Source organism: Panthera pardus, unplaced genomic scaffold, assembly GCF_024362965.1.
Source record: "Panthera pardus isolate Hobbes unplaced genomic scaffold, ASM2436296v1 HiC_scaffold_10, whole genome shotgun sequence".
NCBI classification, from domain to species: Eukaryota; Metazoa; Chordata; class Mammalia; order Carnivora; family Felidae; genus Panthera; species Panthera pardus.
Window position 1 is genome coordinate 65,925,346 of NW_026526655.1, and position 23,270 is coordinate 65,948,615.

The following is a 23,270-nucleotide window of genomic DNA, read 5'->3' on the forward strand; positions in this document are numbered from 1 at the left end:
TTACAGTTTTCTTTTTGATATACTTTACTTAGACATTTCCTTATTTTTTAAGAAATAAGACTTTTTTTCCCAAATGTTTTAATACATTTATCTTATTTTTTTAATTAGAAAACAATTGTGTATACTATTAACTTAGAATAGTGGTCATTTTAAAGGATGATGTATTGCATATTTATTTTGAAATAAAGTAAAATAAAGCATTATGAGAAAATCATTTCAAATAAAAGCCATGCATGTCACACATGCGTCATTACCACTTATACAAAGCCATGGCTACCTTGTCATATCCAGTCTTGACCTTCAGTCAAGAGCAGAGTGAGAAGCAATGTCAATCCTTGCAAATAGCTTGTCTGCATAGGGCTGGTACCACTTTGCCAGGTCTATTCCTGACTTTTATTCCTTGTGCCATTTCTTCATTTCACTTCAAGATAACCTCACATCATTCCCATCCTATGATGGCATACACAAGAATGTCTGGACTCGATTTTACAATACCAACTAAATGCACTCTTGTCTACCCATCTTTAGCATCAAGGAGTAATTACTTCTGATGCTGCTCATCTAGCTGAAATGGCTTATATGGAATCTTGTGAACAACTTCAAGAGGGCTTTGGAACTCAAACCCTTTTGGATACTGGAGATAACCTATACACCTTTTAGGAGAATAGTGTTATGAACTAAATGTTAATTTTAATCTAAAAGTTATTTTAGCTTAAATTAATTTTTAATTACATTTTTAAAACTTCAACTCACGGAGACATGTATCCTTTTAATGAAAATCATGAAATTAGCTTAAACAGTATCTTAAACCTGATAAAGTTCTTTTTGTATACAGTTTTTCTTATTTCTGAAAATAAAACAAGCCTGAACCACAGTGAGAAAGTTGAATCACAGCTTTTTTGGTGGGACTTTACTTTTCAGAAGGTAAAGCAATCTAGCTCGTCTGAATGCAGCACAGTGGATATTGCTATCTCCGAAGAAGAAACCGTCTGTGAACATGAAAAGCCAAAGCAGCTTAAAAATGGTAAGAGAAAAATAAGTTCCTTTGATCATTATATTGAAAATAGACTAAATTTCTCTTAACATAACTAATGCCATTAGATATATTTTAATTTTAGAGAGTTTATTAACTTAACTAAGGAACACACACATACAAATATGTGTGTACAAGCACATGCACATGTGCCCAAAGGAATCCTCATAGAAACTTATAGGGAAAGTCAATAGAAAAGTCAACATTTGGAAAAGAGGGGCAGGGTCTATTTCCTAGAAGTTTAATGCAGTAGTTAAGAGCACTGGGTCTGGAATCATACAGGCCTGAGTTCAAATCCCAGGTCACGTGACCATTTACTACCTTTACTTACCCTCTTTCAGGCTCATTTCTTAATATGTAAAATGAGGATAATAATGAAACTTACCTCACAGGATTGGTAAAAAGATTAAATTAGTGTAGATGCATGTGTGTCCATGCATGGTTGTGTGCATGTGTGTCCATGCATGGATGTGTGCATGTGTGCATGTGTGTGTATATTTTTATGTCTCTTGGAATAAAGTCAATATTCAAAATACTCACATGAAAACATCCTATATCTTTCATAGGAAAACATATCATGCAATGGTGGTTTATTTTTATATTCCACATGAATCTTAAGAAATGTATAAGGCTTCAGTCAGCTGATTGACTCACTAGATATGTAACATACATTTGTTGATGACTTGTAATTCAAATTAATTTCCTAGAAAGATTGACGAATATTTACAAGTTCTCTGCATTTGAAATCACTGGAAACCATCAACATGGTAACTGCTAAATGCTCAAATTCCTGTATTCAAAATAAGAACCTGCTCTCAGTAACTCAACTTCTAGAACTTGTATCATTCAAGGCAAAGGAGGAAAAATTTCCTATATTTTTTGACCAAAGATGTATGAATTGACAGTAGGTAAAATTCTAAAATGAAATGTGTTGACTTTAAATTCCACCCACCTCTATTTCTTCATGTTCTCCCCTGTTAAGCAGAGTCTTCTCTATCTTGGGATTTCTTTATGCTAACTCTCTTGACAGGAATGTAGAGTCCAATCCATGCATATGCCCCCTACCCACAAAGCACTCTGTAATCCAGGGGGCTCCTTCAATAAGTCTAAATCAAAATCACCATTCTCCTACCACCTGAGACCTGACATCAATTTAACTGACATAACTAATATTATACTTCTTATCAGTTCCTGAATACCTATGTACTTAAATGAGAATGCTTATTATACCATGTGAATCTTCAGGCTTTATGCCAAAATGTGATATTTAGAAGATATTGTATGTGGGGGAGAGGAGCGATTTGAAGGATGGGGATAAATTCTATTATCAGACTCTGTTCCACCAGGCTAGGGGATGTTCTAAGTCATCTCTGCCTTTCACAATTTCTTCCTCTAGTGTTCTCCCACGTTAACTTTTTTTGTTTCCCCTCAATGACTGCAATGGTCACAGCATCAGGGGTGAAAATCAAATGTTCATAAGTCAGAGAGCACATGTGTTAGATTCCATAAATAATCACCAAGGACTATGGTGGAAAGTTCAGGATGTCTACTTTTTCATGAATTTTCAAGATTTTTCTTCTTAGCAGTTTCATTCTTGACAGGTTATAGACGAAGATCTTCACCTGGCCAAATTAGTGGTGAATCCAAGAAAGGAAGAATTTGGCAGAACATAAGGAAAACCTGCCGCAAGATAGTGGAAAATGGTTGTTTTAAGTGTTTCATTGGCCTTGTCACTCTGCTCAGCACAGGTGCTCTGGTAAGTACATGAGACTTTTATGGGGAAAAATGTATCTGAAGTCTGTTACTTGAAGCCACCATGCCAAATTAGTTTTCCCCAGATACTTATTATAGCAGTAAAGTTCATATTCTGTGATTTTACTTTTGGGAAACATACATTACAGTTTCTTAAAATCTGTATATGCCTCATTCAGTATTAAACAAATCAAACAATTTTGAAATATAAGAATGACAGTGGGAAACGTGAATGTGAGATACCTAATTCTTATTTTAATAAAGTTTCATGTATGAGACAAAGTTTAAGAATATGCACATACATACTTTTGTGCTGTGCTAGTACTTTGGTGCCTATTCAATCAGGAAAGAGAAGTACTATATACTTTTAATAACCTTTGAACCAAAAATACATATATTTTAATATTTATTCATTTTTGAGAGTGAGAGAAACAGAGCACGAATAGGGGAGGGGAAAAGAGAGAAGGAGACACAGAATCTGAAGCAGGATCCAGGCTCTGAGCTGTCAGCACAGAGCCCGACTCAGGCTCGAGCCCACGAACCGTGAGATCATGACCTGAGCCAAAATCGGACACTTAACCAACTGAGCCATCCAGACATCCTGCATTTATGAAGCATTTTGAGAGAAAGAGAGTAAATGAGCTGGGGAGGGGCAAGAGAGGGGCGGGGGGAGAGGATCTGAAGCAGGCTCTGCCCTGAGAGCAGAGAGCCTGATGCGGAACTTCAACTCACAGACCGTGAGATCATGACCTGAGCTGAAGTCGGACTCTTAACTGACTGAGCCACCCAGGTGCCCTGAACCAAAAATATATTTACCCATTGACACAACAACCTTAAATCTAGGAAATTATCCTACAAATATCTGAGCAAGTATGAAATGCATTTACAAGTCTCTTCAGTGAAGAATTCTTTGTATAGAAAAAGATTAAAAAGTAAAAATAGTCTACAATAGGTAACTGTTTAAATATGCTCTGATATAAACATCCAATGGGACACCGTGCAGCTATTTTGAAAATTCAAAAGCTGTATGCATGCTAATATTGCAAGTTATAGCAATGTGCAAAAAAAGAGAAAGATCTAGAATAAAATGTATCTATTAATATTCATGTTTCCCACTGTCATTCATAAATTTTGAAATTGTTTTATTTATTTGATATTGAATGAGGCATATGACATTTTACTTAGGAAATAAAGAAAAATAGAATTTATATTATATTATTTTCCAGTGTTTGATTAAAGAGGATCAGAGAAGGATACACAAGAAATAGTTAATTGTGAGATACACAGAGCAAAAAGAATGGATTCATGGCTGGGAACCAGACTTTGTACTGCATACAATTTTTAAAGTAAATTTTATATTGACATTTACCACACATTTACCACAAACCTAGAAATTATAAGTGTCTACCCTAAAGAATTTTCACCTGGGTGGCTCAGTCAGTTAAGTGCCCGACTTCCGCTCAGGCCATGATCTCACAGTTCATGAGTTCGAGCCCTGTGTCAGGCTCTGTATTGACAGCTCGGAGGCTAGAATCTGCTTCAGATTCTGTGTTTCCCTCTCTTTCTGCCCCTCCCCCTTTCCCATTCTGTTCTCTCTCTCTCTCTGAAAAATAAATAAACATTAAAAAAGTAAACAAGGATTAAAGTAATCCTATGTTAATAATGGTGTGATTCTTATAAATCTAATGTTAAATAAAAGTAACATTTTCTCACAAACCGTGAGATCATGACATGAGGTGAAGTCTGATGCTTAACTGACTGAACGACTCAGGTGCCCCGATCTTTGTTTACTTTTTGACCTTGAATGCACTTTAATACAAGCCTTCCTGACTTTGTTGGTACTTTATTGCCTTTTTTCAGTGCTGAGATAAAAACACTATGAAATTGCTTTCAGTGACATTATCAGACTTTGTATCCTCTACAGTAAAGTAAAGGTTGACCTATTAATCTGAGAAGCTTTGGAGAAATGATTATAGTTTTATTTCATATTCATGTGTTTCCACTGGTTTACCTGATTATTTCTGCAGCAGAGCAAGCTGTGTGACTTTTTCTTGTAACAGCAGTATGGATATCTGAAGACACGTTTATCTTTTTCATTATTTAAAAAAAATCTATTAGATGTTTTATTGGGGCCACACTGAAATTACACATTAATTTATACAGACATAATATTTTTATAATATTGAGTCTTCCATCTAGGCAAAATGGCATATCTTTACATTATTTGGCGTGTTTTTATGTTCTATAGCAACTTTATAATTTTTAAGAAAATATATTTATTTACATTCAAGTTAATTAGCATACAGTGTAGTACTGGTTTCAAGAGTAGAACCCAGTGACTCATCACTTACATATAACACCAGTGCTCATCCCAGCAAGTGCCCTCCTTAATGCCCATCACCCATTTAGCCCATCCTCCCCACCTCCCCTCCAGCAACCCTCAGTTCTCCATATTTAAGAGTCTCTTATGCTTTGCCTCCATCTCTGTTTTTACCTTATTTTTCCTGAAGACATATTTAAAAGAATTTCTACTCTCTTAGTAAGTGCCACATATCTGCAAATTGGCTACATGGAATTAGAGATAAGAACCAGTTAGATGTGAGCAAAGGTTTTTGCCTCTTATATTAAGTTTGATTAACTGATTCATGAGAAGAATTCTGGATCACTGTGGTGCCAAATTCAGTCTCTATAAGAAATTCTGGGACCAATTACTGATGTCTGCTATAGACATAGGATCAGAAAATGTTACTTATGGATTATGTGAATAAATCCAAACCAAGTGAACCAGCCCGTGAAACTACAACCTATGACTTTGCTCACGATCTGTTTGCTAGAGATAGCATTTCATTCCGCTCTATGCCAAAAGATTTTTTAAAAAATTACATGTACACTAATCCTCAAATGTTTTACCCACAGGCTTTTGAAGATATATATATCGATCAGAGAAAGACTATTAAAATCTTATTAGAATATGCTGACATGATCTTCACTTACATCTTCATTCTGGAAATGCTTCTAAAGTGGATGGCATATGGTTTTAAAGCCTATTTCACTGATAGCTGGTATAAGCTAGACTTCATGGTTGTCATTGTACGTATTTCAAAGAAAAATGTTAAAGACTATTATTCAATTTTTTTCTTCTTTACTCTTACTCTCTCTTAACTCTTTCCTTTACTTATATCTACCTTTTTCCTCTCTTTGTACGTTTTTAGTCACCAAAATCCCCTATTTCTTCATTTGTAATACTTAACATTTGTCCTTTTCCTCTCAACCTAAAAATTTTAAAGTTCAACATTTCACCCCTAGATTATTCTAATGACCACGTATGAACCCACTACTAATGGGATAGACATCCTGAAATATTTAAATTCTGTTGGCTTGATGTTTAAATCATATGTTCAAAACAGACGACTTACCATAACCTTCACCATTAGCACTGTGATCCAAGCTACTGAAGATTCTCAGTTGGATTTCCAGTGCAGATCCCTGCCCCTGCCACTACACACCTTCCTTCTAAGCTCCACATAGCAACCACATACATTTTACTGCTGTAAAACAGAAGTCAGTCCAGGTCTCTTTTCTTCTTGAAACTCTCCAATAAGCATCTCATGTCGCTCCGAGTAAAAAGCTACATTCTCTGCCATCAAAGCCTACAAGTTTCTACATGATCGGTCTTGTCTCCTATTACTTTCCGTTTCCATTATCCCAATTTATAGACTGCTCCACCTGCACTGACCTTCCTGAAGATCTCCCATATGCTGAGATTCCTTCCATCTTAGTGCCTTTGCAGTTATTTTTCCTTCCACCTGGAACTTTTGCTGGCTCACCTCATTTATGTCTACTCAAATAAGAGTGCAGAAATTGGGTCTTTCCCCACTACCGTATTTAAAACTGCAACTACTACAATGCTCCTTTTTCCTTTCTCTGCACTCTTCATCTCTATAGCACCTATTAATATTATATATTAATTGATATTCATTGTTTATTCATTGTGATTGTTTGTCTTCCCCTTTGAAAGGTTAGCTCTTTGGGGGAAGAAATGCTTTCCCAATGTGGTTCTCTTCTTATCCCTAATGCTCAGAACAACTCATGTATCATAGTAGGTACTCAGTAATTTTTGTTGAATGAACAAATGGTTCCTATTCTATAAGCAATGATTGACTGAAGCTTCTCACTGTATAAATAATGACTTACAGTATCTGATCTCTGTCTTCTAAATAAATTATTGCAAATTAACCTTCTCCTCCAACAAAAATCACACTATATCTGGAACCCACTTTCCTGTTTCCTAGTCATTATTTTTAGGTGTACACAACCCGTGACACTTACATAAATCATATGTTTACTCCAAAGCTCACTTTAAGGCCATCTCTTAGTATAGGATAAAAAAGAACAAATTTTTCATTTATGTTGCTTGAAAATACATAAAATATGAAGGTACTATAAAAGTTAGTTGTAACTCTATCACCTTGCTCAATCTCTGTTAACATTTATTAACCCTGAATGATCTTTATGCATATGTTTACTTTAAGAAATCACCTTGGTATCTTTGTATACATTTTTATAATTTGTACTTAAACTTAACAATGTTCATATACTCTTTGATGCCTCTTCTCTGAAATACTATTTTGTATATTGTGTTAACCATATTTATATATGAATTCACATGTAAATATATTTCAAATTTTGTTTTTATGAATACATGATATACTATTACTGTATGGAAAATAATCATGAAACTGATTATTAATCTAATTTCAAACAAAAAATGGATGTAAATATTAACCCTTGATCATAAAGAATGTCAAATATACAAATTTTTTTATTTCAATAATATATATATTCCTACTACCAGAAAATGTTTTTGTTTTATCTTTATCTTTTTTAAAGTAACTTTAACACAAGGTTATTTTCTTATACTTTTGTTTAAGTCATTGTTAAGATATATTGAAATATATTTTACATCTTTGCATATTTCTTGGGAAGCTTTGACTGTTTATCATTTTTAAATAAGTGAAAAGTTTATTTTGCAGATTGTTTTGATTAAAGTTAAAATAAACCCTATTCACTCTTTTTTTTCTTAAATATATTTAGGTGTTTTGTCTTAGCTTAATAGGCAAATCTCGGGAAGAATTCAAACCACTAACTTCTGTTAAATTCCTCCGGGCGCTCAGAGTTCTATCTCAATTTGAAAGAATGAAGGTAAGAAAAAAGTGTCTAAACTAATATGTAGGTTTTTATTTAGGATTAATAAATTTCTATAAATTAAAAATTTTATAATCTTCTCATTTGCATCTTTAACAATACTAATGCAAAAACCTTATATTCCACAATTTACAAATATAGAAGAAAGGTATATGAGTTATGCTTATTAAGATTTTAGGACTTTCCTGCTCATAAGATATGAAAAATCATAAAGATAAGAAAAAAAAACCCTAATAGTTGAGAGAAATAATATAAAATTTTAAAAACTAGTACTATTGTAGCCCACTTGGGTGTCTATGAGTATTGATACAACTATCTCAATGTTAAAAATATAACTGACAAAATGAAACTTGGATCACCTAGATGCTTAAAATATAGGAATATCGTACACGCTAAGCAATTATACTGAATAAAAGTTTGAATTTTAAAATAAATTAATGTTTTCAAGTCACGCATCACAAATTATGAATTCTTGTCATCTCTCCCTCACCGTCACATTAAACCTCTTTTGAACAATGTAAGGGAAGCTAACAGGTAAAGCCACATAAAACAACCAGTGTTCAATCTTTTGTGCCTACAATGGAAACCCACCCCAAATGGCTCGACCTAATGGAGCAAACAGTTTATGGCCACCACAAATAGTATAATTATGTAAAATACAGTCATCAGCTATGTGCAGAAATGGGAAAAAAAGTCTAGTTTTATCTTTTATTTCATAACCATACATCTGTTTTCTTGATTTTTTTATTTATATAGATTATTTATCATTAATCTGCCTACTTGAATAATATTACAGAATATCACATATTCAGTGTAGGTAGGATCCAGTAAGAAAATTATTTATGTTTGATGTGTATTTTTCTTATAGTTCATATATTATATATTACATTAAAACTGCCATATATTAATAAACCATAACACTTAAGATCTTTTCACTTGGCAAAAACATGGATACTTGTTTTAATCTCAAAATTTAGATAATTATAGATGATTATTATAAACAAATAGAAATATAAGTAATTTAAAGTATTTTAAACCAAAATATATGTTTCAGAAATTTTAATAGCATAATCTTTATATGATATTTATATATACACATATGCATACATAAATACATGTATTAAGTACATTAATTATATTTTAATATATATGTAAGTACATGACTGATAGTAATATTTTTATAATTCATATGAATCTGTGATCAACTCGTTATAACAGGAATTAGTCCTGATCAACCTATTGCCTAAATGCATTGCTGGTGTTGGAGAAGAAATATTCTTACTATAACTGGAAGTTTGTACCTCTTAATCCCCTCCACCCACTGCCAACCCCTCTCCACTCTGATAACCACTAGTTTGTTTCCTGTATAGATGAGTCTGTTCTGTTTGGTTTTGTTTGTTCACTTGTTTTATTTTTAAATTCCACATATAGGTGAAACCATATGGTATCTGTCTTTCTCTGTCTGACTTATTTCTTTTAGCACAATACTCTCAAAGCCCATCCATGTGGTTGCTAATAGCAAGATCTCATTCATTTTTATGGCTGAGTAATAGCCCATTGTTTATATATACAGCATCTTCTTTATCCATTCATCTGTTCATAGATACTTAGGTTGCTTCCATATCTTGGTTATTGTAAACAATGCAGCAGTAAGCACAGAAATGCATATATACTTTCATATTAGTGTTTTCATTTTCTTTGGGTAAATATCCAGAAGTAGAATTATTGAATTATGTACTATTTCTATTTTTAATTTTTTGAGGAACCTCCATACAATTTTCTATAGTTGCTACAGAAATTTACATTCCCACCAACAGTGAATAAGGGTTTCCCCACCCCACATCTTCACCAGCACTTGTTATTTCTTATCATTTTGATACTAGCCATTCTGCCAGGTGTAAGGTGGTATCCATTGTGGTTTCCATTTGCATTACCCCAATGATTAGTGATGTTGAGTCTCTTTTCATATGTTAGCCTTCTGAATGTCTTTGGCTATTGAGGTCCAATTTTTTAATTGGATTGCTTATGGGTTTTTTTATGTTAAGATGTAGAAGTTCTTTATATATTTTGTATATTAACTAACCCTTTATCAGATATATCATTTGCAAATATTCTCTCATATTCAGGAGTCTGCCTGTTCATTTTGTTGATGGTTTCCTTCACTGTGCAAAAGTTTTTTTTGTGTAATAGTTTATTTTTGCCTTTGTTTTCTTTGTCTGAAGAGACAGAAAATGAAGAGAAAATGTTGTTAAGGCTAACAACAAAGAGATTACTACCTATAGTTTTTTCTAGGATTTTTATGGCTTCAGGACTCATAATCAGGTCTTTAATCCATTGTGAGTTTATTTTTGTGCATGGTATAAAAACGTGGTCCAAATTCATTCTTCTGCATGTGGCTGCTCAGTTTTCCCAGCACCATTTATTGAAGACTGTCTTTTCCCACCGTATATTCTTTCTTCCTTTGTTGTAGATTAATTGACCATGTCATCATGGGTTTATTTCTGGGCTCTATTCTGCTCTATTGCAGATCCAGATCTTTAAGCTTCATCTCAACCTCTGGAAGTTCTGTAGTTGAATGAGTTCTGAAAACATACCATTGAATATATAAGGAAGCCACATGATTACAAAATTAGTGTTTTATGTATTTAATAAACTCCAGGGGCTGGGTACTCTTACTACTGAAATATTTGTATCAACAGTATCTACTACTTTTATTCTTACATAAGTGTATTTTCTGATAGGGATAGCATTTTTTTTCATTAGAGTCATCAATGGACTTCTCAAAATATCCAAAATGCCAACAAAGGATCTGTGACTTAGTTTTAGGAATAAAGTGTTACTGAAAGCACAATTAAAAGTTAAAATATTTATTCAAGTCCAGAAAACTGAGGGATATCAGCAAAAAAGTACAACAAAAAGGGTATGTATCCAGTAATGGCTAAGGGAAGGGAAGGTTAGAATGGTAGAAAAGAGAATCAGTGGTCTTCACAAAAAGAGAGAGAGAGAGAGAGAGAGAGAGAGAGATGAGGTTGGTAGAAACGAATCAAAAGTGTAAATGCTAAAGGAAAGATATGTACCAAGAATGAATATTTCTGTTGGTTATAGGAAATGCTTTACATTTGCCATAACAGCTATAGTGGAGTGATAAGAAAAAATCTGATTATAATATTCAAGAGAGAAGGGAGTTGAGGAAATGGAGATGGTGATTCCAGACTATTACTATTAATCAAATTCAAGTGGTTGATTTATTTCCCAAACTACCTGCTCTGGAGTGGCTCACCAGTGACATAGAGTGGTACAGTGAGGAGGTTTGTGACTCTGCAGGGTGCAGAGGCCCATTCAGTGTTTCTTGAAATAGTCTCTTGCCTTTATTTCATTGATCTACAGTCTCTTGGTCCTCCTTGTATTTCCCCTGCCACTTCAGTGTCTGCTTTGTAGGTTAATCCTCCCTAAAGTTAGAATCACCCAGACTTAGATCTAGGCCTTTCTTTCTCATTTTATATGCTTTCTAGATAATATGTACACATACATACACACAAGTTCAGTTGTCTTGCCCTTTTCTGGCCCAATACAGGAAGCTGATAAATGTGTTAAATCAGTGAAATAATTATTTTACTAATCAACGCAGTTGCTTTTTCATGATTTTTTTAGTACAACTATTTTGAGACTATCTCACATTTTTTTTGTATATTTTTAATGTATATTTTTAATTGAAATTTATAATTTAGGTAATTCAAATACTGGCATGCTGGCCTATTGAATCTTTAGAGATGACCTGTTTTTGTTATTTCAATATGACATTACATTTAGTATTTCCAGTTCAACTAAAGTGATTTCACATTTCTTACCTAAAGTTTACCTGTTTGTTTTTTATATGCCAGGTGGTTGTGAGAGCTTTGATAAAAACAACTTTACCTGCTTTGAATGTGTTTCTGGTCTGCTTAATGATCTGGCTGGCTTTTAGCATCATAGGAGTGTACTTATTTGCTGGCACGTTCTATGAATGCATTGACCCAACAAGTGGAGAAAGGTTTCCTATATCTGAAGTCATGAATAAGAGTCAGTGTGAAAGCCTTGTGTTTAATGAATCCATGCAATGGGAGAATGCAAAACTGAACTTTGATAATGTTGGAAATGGTTTCCTTTCACTGCTTCAAGTAGTAAGTTCACTTTTGATGTTTTTTACTTTTTATCAGTGTTTTTAGATGTCCGTGCATATTATAGGTGGGCATAATGTGGACAAATGTGAATGGACAAAATGTGAATGATTACTAGAGTTGGTTATAACATATTTTAGCAATTATTTAAAATACATGTTATGCAACATACTACACTAGGCTCATTTGGAAAGATGAAAGTGAAATGCAGACCCTGCTTTCCTGGGAGAAGGAAGTGAAGATGAAGGTAGGACTGACGGGGGAGATGGCAGGTACTGGCCAAACCTATTTCCACCATCACTGGTAAGGTAATAGGGTCACAATTTTTGGTACAACTAAAGTTACTACTGTTTTGTTTCTACTCAGTGCTATGAGGAATGGCTACTCAGTCACCCACCATCTAACAGAAGTGAGGAGATAAATCATTCATTCTTGTCTTACCACCCCAATAGAAAAGCACATAAATAGCAGTTACCACTAACAATGACACTTGGGCAATGTGTATTTATTTATCATTTATCTATCTACCTCTCTCTCTCTCTCTCTCTCTCTCTCTCTCTCTCTCTTTCTATTTATACTATCTTACAACATTTTGTTATCAACTACAGTAAAACTACTACAATTAAGCTAAGTAAAAATAAATAGTTGTTAAATAGTTGTTAACAGATAATAGAAATGCAACAATGAAAATGATAAAGGTCTCAATTACAGGGTATATTGAAATGTGGTCAGCCTTAGTAATCAAATGTTTTACTGTATTAATAACAAACTGAGTTTCACTTTTTATTTGAAACAAAGCTTAAGATTTCCATAAGAATTAAATACATGCCATTTTTACAGGCAACATTTAATGGATGGATCACCATTATGAATTCAGCAGTTGATTCTACTGGTGTAAGTATAATATAATCTTACGGCCATTGTTAAAATTCAAGAAAAGTTATTTTTGCAATTCAAGAAGAGGGTACCAACAGTAATAGAATAGATAACATGATCAGAGTGAATGCTTATAGTAGACAGAAATTAAATACATTTCAAATTGAACATTTCACAGAAAACGAAATCCTTCCAGGATTATGTACAGTGGTTGAACCCCAATAAGCCCATTTGAAGGATTATCAGACTTCATAACAGTGGTTAAACTAATGCAATAAATTTTAAAATCCAAATAAACAAAGCAATGATATCCTTTCACTAACGAGCAAAGAAAAAATATTACTTCTGTAGAATTGTTGGATCTTCCTGTTGTAAATTGTTTTATAAATCTTATGTTTTAAAGCGTTAGTATCAATATTTTGCTTATTTTTCACTACTTGATTTATTTTTATTTTTAAAGACTTTACTTTTTAGAGCAGTTTTAGGTTTACAACAAAATTGAGAGGAAAGCAGAGATTTCCCCTATACCCACTTGACCCCACACATGCATAGCCTATTATTGATATCACTTACCAGAATGGTACATTTTTACCCCGGATGAACCTACATTGACAGATCATAATCTCCCAAAGTCCAGAGTTTACTTGAGGGTTCACTTGGTGTTGTACATTATATGGGTTTGAACAATTGTGTAATGACTGACATGTAACTATCATTACAATATCATACAGAATATTTTCACTGCCCTAAAAATCCACTATGCCCTGTCTTATTTTGATTATTTTTTAACTTAACTTTTAGGTAAATAAGCAACCTAATTTTGAAGACAACATCTACATGTCTTATTACTTTATCAGCTTTATTGTTATTGGATTATTTCTTCCTTTGAGTATGCTGATCGGTGTTATTATTGCTAATTTCAACAAGCATAAAATAAAGATAAGTATAAATATTCTTTGTTCATTAATACCTGAGAAAACACATTTATAAGAGTGTCCTGCTTCAAATAATTGGTTTTGGATTCAGCTTAATGTAATTTTTATTTGGTGCTTATCTATTAAAAAAATTTGATGTTCCTGCATATTGATAAATATTGCTAAAATGTTCATCTTTACATTGTTTTATATATTGAAATATAAACAAACAAGTTAAAAGGTTAAAAATTGCAGGTGTTTCTATATATATATATGTTTGTAAATAATGACATGCTGACCAACAAGTAATATTGTGGTACATCTGCACAAATAGGTGAAGAAGTTCAAGAAAAATAAGCTACACTCTTTTACTCTCTGATATGTTCAAAGCCTTCAGAGTCATATCTAGCATAGACATCTTTGTCAGTGCAGTAGCTTTTTCTGCTAGAAGTAGGGGGTATCCTAAATCCTAACCCCATGTCCTAAATAGCAGTGCTTGAAATCAGTAAGGGACAATTCAGAGACAGAATTGAAAAACCCATTTGATCCCACCTCCACACAAAGGCCTTCAAGGCTTCTGCAAATGCAAAGACCTCAAAAGTCATTTAAATCTGCTTATTTTAACCACAGAGACCTACTTTCTAGAGGTATAGGAAAGCCTTCTAAAAAATCAAAAGAATAGTCTAATTTTGAAATTCTGTTTTCAGCCATGTCATCAAAGTTTAGTCATGTGCAGCATCTGATAAACTGCTTTCAGCCTCCACTAATCAAATGGGATTAGAAGATCAATGATCAAATATCCATTTGACTGGAAGCTTCAGCTTCTTGGGATCAATCCAGTGGGATAACATTCCAGGATTTGCTCCTGGGCTTCAAACCGGTGACCCCTATCAAATTTAAGTAACTAAGTCCTGACTTAGGGCAGTAACAATCCCTAATTTCTAGATTAACACACTAACCATTTACCTCTTATTCACTTTATATATTTTGTATAAGATACTTAGTACTAGGAACAAAAAGATGAAAAGCTCTAAAAGGTACTATGAAGAAGTAAGCACAAAGTGCTGTTGGATTAATAGTATAAAAAATATCTTTTGAAAGTATTATTTAGTAAATTAATATATGAACTTATAAAAACACATAAACGCCCAATTATATTTTTTTCCTGTTATTAGAAGATACAAACCAATTTTTCCTTAGCTTTTGAGTTCAGTTTTTCTTGATAAACCTTTCCCTTTATCCCCCACTGTTTCTCCTTTGTCTCTGCTTAACATGAGGTAGGCCTCAGTAGACTGAAAAGTTAAAAAAGAGTAGACTACCCACAGGAAAGTGCACCAAAAGATCATTGATATCAGTCATTACCATATATTCTACATGTGCTTGGTATGGATTTGTGTGCAGAAATCAGACATGGTTAAATGTGATTTAGTTCATTGCCTTTAAGACCTTTATAAAAGGTTAAATCAGTAATTACCAAGCTTTCCAAAATGTATATTGACAAAAGGTGAAATTTAGATTCATGTGATTTTAATATCTTTTTCTTTCATTTCTTTACCAGGGAGGCTCAAATATCTTTATAACAGTGAAACAGAAGAGACAATACCATGCACTGAGGGGGCTGTTGCATGAGGACTCTCAAAAAACAATACGTCGCCCAAGAGTAAGAAAACATCTAGATTTGTTTTCGAAGCTTCGTAAAAAGTTTATTTCATACATTCTCTTTTTAAAATGAATATGTGTTTTTAAAATTCTTCACAAATGCAGGGTGCCTGGGTGGCTCAGTCGGTTAAGTGTCTGACTTTGGTTCAGGTCATGATCTTGTGGTTCATGGGTTCAAGCCTCAGGTGGGGCTCTGTGCCTGCTTCGGTTTCTGTTTCTCTCCCTGCCCCTCCCCCGCTGATGCTCTGTCTCTCTCTCTCTCTCTCTTTCTCTTTCAAAAATAAATAAACATTTTAAAAAATGTTAAATTCTCCACAAATGCTTTTGACAAAATTTAAAAATATGTTCCTTAACAAGGTTTTGATGATCTTTTTGTTTGTTTTGACTATACATTAGAATTCTAGTTTGACAAAAACTTAGGTACTCACTTATTTTCCTGTTTATGCTAGGAGGTAAATTATAAATGTAAAGACTATATGTGTATGTATATATCCTACTAATAAGGCTATTACACCCACCTTTTTTTTTTTTTTTTATACACAGAACAAGTTCCAAAGATTCATGTTTGACTTGGTAACAAGCCAAGTTTTTAATGTCTTCATTATGGTTCTTATCTGTTTCCAAGCAATGACCATTATGATACAAAGTGATGAACAGAGTTCAGAAATGGACACTGCTCTCTACTGGATTACCTTATTTCTTGTTATGGTATACACGGGAGAATGTGTACTGAAGTTCATCTCTTTTCGTTGTAACTATTTCACCATGGGATGGAACATTTTTGATTTTATGGTAGTTATTTTCTCTGTTACAGGTAAGAGTTTGTTTAGTTAGTTTTTCTTTTATAGTAATACTAATTCAGGCAAGTTCTTATACTAAATATGTCCCAAGATATAGTCTTTTAGTAGGCAAAACAGATAGAGACCCTTTTTATTCCAATAGCAATGGCTTGTATTTTTACATTCATACATGTACACATGACAGCTATAAGATACTAAAAAATACTTGTTGAATTAATACATAGACTTCACTTAAGAGGTTACCAGGTAAATGCTTAATTACCCCTTCAGTATATCACATACATTATTTTTCTAGGATGTGTCTAGAAGGAGCTTTATGTCTTAACATGATATAACCTTTCAAGTTCCCTATTTTTTTTTTTAATTTCCAAAACTGTTTACAACTTTCACAATACTAGAGTGTTAGGCTTTAATGAATTTGTCACCAGTTTTCTCTTACTTTGGGGATCTCAGTCTTTTATTTAACAATTATATTTGAATAGATATTATGCTATACCCAAAGAATTCAGTAGTAAATAAGGAAGGCATAATCCCTGTAGGCACACAGTTTACAATGTAGTAAGGGATTCAGATGATTAAACAGTACATATTTAATGTTGTGCTATTAAGGTTATGATAAAGAAAGAAGCACGTGGTGTTACAGCAGCACAAGAAAGGGGAGTACCTATCAATAAGTAGAGGTCAGAGGTCAAACTTCCTGGATGAAGCAAAATCTAAATAGAGACATATTGAATAGGGGTAGACAAGTAAAGATTCTAGGATAAAAATGTTTTAAGCAGGGAAAAGTTTGTTTCTTGTCTGCCTCCCCATAAGATACGTACTGGAATATAAGCTCCATGAGAGACAATATTTAGATATTTATTGTGTCAAGCACTATTCTATACAGTCAGTTACTAGTGAAAAGGTAAACAAACTATTTTTATCAATTGTGATTCCAGAAAATTCAGCTTATTCATTTGGTAATAGAAGCAGTTCAACTATTGATAGACAGGTACAAGAAGCTTGAAAGAAAGGCAAGAAGGGGCCTTTGGGATTAAAGTCAGAGCTACTGAATCAGCTATCTCAAAGGAGAGGAAATCACAGTCAGAGAGAAAGCTGTTTGAATATGAAATCTCAGAAGGTGAAATATCCTGGGTCCAGAATGTAGCTATAGCTGCATGTGACTAAAGTAAAGTGATGGAGATTACAGTTAAGAAAGTCAAAGACCGAGAGACTGGCCTTTCAATGAATTGTGGATGGTAAGTGTTGGGGTGGAAAGGGTGACAGTGAGCCAACTACTAAAGTCTCCAATGAATATGAATAAGGGGGGAGGAATATCATAGAACCAAGTAATGGTCGGCAATAGTATCATAGTTCATTGGCATGATCCACAATGTGTCAGGACAGAAATTTCTTTTTTTTTTTCTTTATAAAATTGACTTGAAGCATCTGGAAATCGCATTGGAAAAAAATGAAAGATGCTTGGTCATTCCATTTTTCTACTCTGAGAAATATGGAGTGGGGAAGAAAGAGCTCTTTACACTTGAGAACATTCCAAGGGAGATACTGTCTTCAAGATAGAGTCAGATTTTAGATAAGAAAGGAGGTGAACAAAATCTAAGATGAGGATGTAGAAAAAATTATCTACAAATAAATGGGGATACCTCTGGCAAAATGGAGGAATTTGGAAGATTGTAAGGAAAAATGAAAATCTGAGTCAGAGCAGAAGATTCACTAATACACTGTGGAAATGAAGGTATAGATAAGGTAGAATGTCAGAGAGAAGGTTATGGACAGTGATCAAGTTGAACAGAAATATGAGACATGATCATTCCAGATTCAACAAATATACCATATCATTTAGAAACTTCATGGAATTTTCCCCTCCCCATCTTCTCAACTCAAAATGAACCACGGTCTCTCCAGTACTTGCAGAGGACATCCCCTATACTTTTATGGTAATTGTAATTGTATAGTTCTAGCTCTCACTCCCTCATCTACCCACAACTGCTACAAAAATAGTTCTAGGCCAAGACTCATTTATTTAATTCAGTTTAAAGCCGCTAAGAACCCAAAGACTATTTATGAAATAAATAAATTATAATCTGTGAATCACTGAATGCCAGACATTTTTGTAATTATATTTATCAACTAGGTCTTTCTGCCTTGCATTATAATTACTTTAAATGTCTACCTCTACTCTCTAGAATATAAGGTCTTTGAGGACAGAAGTCAGGTCATTCATCTTTGCATTTTGCATTGACACCTTTATACTAGATGTCCAATAAAGGCTGGATTGAGCTAAATTTATTTATCCAACTGCAATCAGAAAAAAAAGAATATGATTACTATTTTGTATTATGGAATCATGCCATCTGTGATTCCAGAATTAGTTGATCTATAATGGCATAATAAGATGATGATTCAAATAATTATCTTCCAAATTTTGCTAGATACCCTGAAAATTGCCACAATGAGTATTTGGATAATCCCCACTTTCAATATATTCTGTTATATGGGAAGGATTAATAAAATGATCTTAACATATAGACAAAATGGAATGTAAAATAATTTATATTCCTCTAAATACAATCATATTTAAATAGTTTTATTACCTGTTTTATCTTCTCCCACACCAAGGACTATTTCTGCCTCTGATGGTAGGATACTACCTTGTGCCTCCTTCTGTTGTGCAACTGATACTACTCTCACGGATCATCCACATCCTACGTCCTGGGAAAGGACCAAAGGTGTTCCGTGACCTGCTGCTTCCTTTGATGCTATCTTTCCCAGCATTGTTGAACATCAGTCTTCTCATCTTTCTGGTCATGTTCGTCTACGCCATCTTTGGGATGTACAATTTTGCCTATGTTAAAAAGGAATTTGGAATTAATGATGTGGCCAACTTTGAAACCTTTGGCAGCAGTATGCTCTGTCTTTTCCAAGTTACGATATTTGCTGGCTGGGATGGGATGCTTAATGCAATTTTCAACAGTAAATGGTCAGACTGTGATCCTGATAAAATTAACCCTGGGACTCAGGTTAGAGGAGATTGTGGTAATCCCTTTGTTGGGATTATTTATTTTGTTAGTTACATCTTCATATCATGGATGATCATTGTAAACATGTACATTATTGCTGTCATGGAATTTTTAAATATTGCTTCTAAGAAAAAAGCCAAGACATTAAGTGAAGATGATTTTAAGAAATTCTTTCAGGTATGGAAGAGGTTTGACCCTGATAGGACCCAGTACATAGACTCTAGCAAGCTTTCAGATCTTGCAGCTGCTCTTGACCCTCCTCTTTTTATGGCAAAACCAAACAAGGGCCAGCTCGTTGCCATGGATCTTCCCATGGCTGCTGGGGACAGAATTCATTGCCTTGACATCTTACTTGCTTTAACTAAACGAGTTATGGGTACAGATGTGAGGATGGAGAAAGTTATTTCAGAGATGGAATCAGGGTTTGCATTAGCCAACCCTTTTAAGATCATGTATGAACCAATTACAACTACTCTGAAACGAAAACAAGAGGCAGTCTCAGCAACCATAATTCAGCGTGCTTATAAAAATTACCGCTTGAGGCAAAATGACAAAAATACATCAGACATTCATATGATAGATGATGACAAGGAAGTTCAAGCTACCACAGAAAATGCTTATTTTGACAAAGCTGAAGAAAAGTTAACTATTCAAAGCCAAATCTAATCCCACTTGCCACCTTTTTTCACCTTTTTCACATATTCTAAAAATGTTAGAAGTTTGAATCAGAAATAAAAATGAAGATCAGAGAAGTAAAGATTTTACTTAATAATCAATTGTTTACAACCCATGGAAGTTAAGCTTGTGCTCACAAGACTCCATGTCAAGTTGACTTTCACCTTTGTATACTGAGTCTAACCAAGATAAGCTCTTAGAATCACTTTAGTGAGTTAAATGGGTTAAATTTGCCATTTGATAATCCAATGCTTGTTTTCTCTATGTGGCTTTTATGGTGTGTGTTTCATCTAGAGGACTGAGGAGGTGATGGTAGAGATGAGTAGCTTTCTTGTATACTTTATGTCTACTTTAACTTGATGGGATTCAAATCATCATTAAGAGGACTTAGTTACAAATAAACAAGTACTTTCTTAATGTCGGGTAGTGTTAATAAAAACACAGTGCTGCAAGCTGTTAAATCATAAACTTGCCAGACAGATGTCAACTGGGGAAGAGAAAGGACAGGTCTTAGAAAGTGCCTTTGAGATCAACCACAGATAGTCTTGGGCTGATTCAAGCCACTTTGGTTAACTGGAGCCTTGGTTTTTGTTTTTGTTTTTGTTTTTGTTTTTGTTTTTGTTTTTGTTTCCTTTCTTTCTTTCTTTCTTTCTTTCTTTCTTTCTTTCTTTCTTTCTCTCTTTCTTTCTTTCTTTCTTTTGGTACTAGGAATTAATATTGCTTAATTGTTTTTGGATTCCTGGTTTTTCATCTTTTTGGCTACTTCTACCTAAGCTCTAGTTCTTCAACAGAATGGATTCATAGAATAAGAAGTGCAAAGGGAACTATAGTTATGGCCTACATTTTTCTCATTTTTTTCTCATTTATGCTTTTTTAAAAAGTATACATTTACTAAAACGATACAATATAGAAACTGTTAGTAGATTCATATCTATCATAACACTGATGTATTTTTACCATTTAGCCATAATGCAACATTGAGTAGTAAGAGCAGGTAAATTAAAGTCATAATATGAATTCGAAGAGTCGGGGTTACCATTATGTCTAAGGATTTTTGCAGTGTCTTGATCTTTAATTGGGGAACTGTGGCCACTTTGAAATACTTTTCACTGACTTTATGGTTCTCTATAACTTAGAGAAAGACAGCAATCACTGAAACTGTGAGGACTTTGAATAGATTAAAGTATAAGTTTGTTGTTGGCGGTGTTGTATAACATTAGCGTATGCAGATTAGTTTTTACTTTGTCATTTATCTTTCCAAGTTTTTTTTTTGCTGTTTTTAATCTTATCACACATTCTGTAAAATGTTTTTATATTTGAAAAGCTTGAAAATCCTAAGTATTAATTTTCACAGTTGAAATTATCTTTAAAAGATAGACACAAATAGTTGGTCTTTGACATAATCATAAAAATGCAGCCACTCATATCCATGTAGTTCAAGATTCTGATATTTGTTCCATTTGTATTACGATTGATTACAGTGTACCCACAAAATCCCAAAGGATTCAGAAAGAAAATATGCATATTGTTGATGTAAGTGACAAACTTTAAATATGTTGTATGACATTCAATATCACTTAAATATCAGTAATTGTATTTTATTATGAATGCATGATCTTGAGCCTTAACTTTATAATCTATTTCTGCTCCTCAGAAATGTATTAACTTGACCAAGATGCCTTTGGAGGAACCCCTAAGTAAATGTAATTTCAGGGTTCTCTTTCTTTCTAGAAGTGTTCCTTCCCTTTGTCCTCTGCTCTTCATCATCGGATGGTGACTAGTGAGGAATTAGCATTTACTTGGTGACATGGTGACAGCTGGTGCTTTATCTAAATTTCTTAGTTTTCCATTTCTTGGAAATGCTTTATGTAAAAACTGCTTCAGATATTTAAGCTGAATCTTAATTTGCTTCTGTAAATGCAAGACCATTAATTGATTTTGGTTTGAAAATTAGATCTTTTACTTGTAAACCATGTTTGCTACTAACCTTCCAAAAATTGTGTAAAGAATTATTTTTTAAATAAGTCTTACAATATATTCTACTTTTTAGATAATATACAAAATAATAAATACAACATGTTAACCACACTAAACTTTGTTTTTTTTTTCTCTGGTAAGTCAGGTTGTCTAGTGTGTATAACACCAACTTTTAAAATGAGCCTAACATTAAAGCTTATTCATTTAGGTTCAAAATTTAAAACTGGCAGAACTTGTGCTTCTTTTGGATTCACAAAAATTTGTAAAATAAATGTTAGTAAGCTTAGCAGAGACCCTTACACATTGACATTCCTCCTGTCAAAGTCATAAAATAAGTCAGATATATCTCAGTATTAACTAGAATTTGCTTTTTGGAGGATAATGCTGAAATTAAATTGGTTAGTGTGCTATGATTTATCAATGTGTGCTTCTTTAAACTTTTCTTTCTGCTTCCTTAATAAATATAATGCACTTTAACATGATTTTAAAGATACTGGAAATAGCTACTACCATTTATTGAGCAGACTATTTTATGCCCAGCTTGTGCTAAGTATTTATCATGCACGAACTGAGCATTCACAATAACTCATTAAGTAATAATTTTCTTTTTATAGATAAACAAAATAGACTTAGAAGGGTTGTAAGAGCTTCTGTATGGCACAGAACTTGTAAGTGACAAGGCCAGAACCCCAAACCAGGTCTAGTTTCTGAGCATTAATATGTAACCACTATGGTTAATAACTGTCTTATAATAAATGACCTAGCTATAGACAGAAGTTTAAGATGAATTAAGTTGTTGTAGAGAGAGAAGGTCTCTCTCTCTCTCTTGCCATCTCTCTCTCTCTTTCTCTCACCTTCTCTCTCTTCTGTGGTAAAGGGACAACCTCTGGAAAAATGAAAGACACAAGAGATAAAACTACTATAGAAGTGTTTTCATTCAACATTTATTATATGCTAGATATTAGAGGTAAGCCCAGAGTCTAGATAGATATTCATATGTACGTACATACATACAAAGACAAATATGAGACTAGAGAACTTACTAGAAGGGGAAAGCATAACTACACAGCTAATTATAATATATGGTAATTTTTATACTATTGTAAATTGCAATATGTATTCAGGAAATAATGGTGGGTTCTTACTTAGTAAAGATGAGTTAGTAAAGTGGGCCCCTAATGAAAAAGAAAGATTTTATCAAT

The 23,270-nt window shown here is 33.5% G+C and overlaps 1 protein-coding gene across 1 annotated transcript in view; it reads left to right on the plus strand.

Moving 5' to 3' along the window:
* SCN7A (sodium voltage-gated channel alpha subunit 7) overlaps positions 1 to 22,184 on the plus strand; it is a 79,363-nt gene extending 57,179 nt beyond the window's left edge. The window contains exons 17-26 of the mRNA XM_053908035.1: positions 922 to 1,024; positions 2,635 to 2,789; positions 5,702 to 5,875; positions 7,880 to 7,987; positions 11,872 to 12,150; positions 12,988 to 13,041; positions 13,825 to 13,962; positions 15,493 to 15,597; positions 16,140 to 16,410; positions 19,016 to 22,184. Coding sequence (XP_053764010.1) covers positions 922 to 1,024; positions 2,635 to 2,789; positions 5,702 to 5,875; positions 7,880 to 7,987; positions 11,872 to 12,150; positions 12,988 to 13,041; positions 13,825 to 13,962; positions 15,493 to 15,597; positions 16,140 to 16,410; positions 19,016 to 20,082 — 2,454 coding nt within the window. The 3' untranslated portion in view covers positions 20,083 to 22,184. The remainder of the gene's footprint in view (positions 1 to 921; positions 1,025 to 2,634; positions 2,790 to 5,701; positions 5,876 to 7,879; positions 7,988 to 11,871; positions 12,151 to 12,987; positions 13,042 to 13,824; positions 13,963 to 15,492; positions 15,598 to 16,139; positions 16,411 to 19,015) is intronic.
* Positions 22,185 to 23,270: the final 1,086 nt, after the last annotated feature.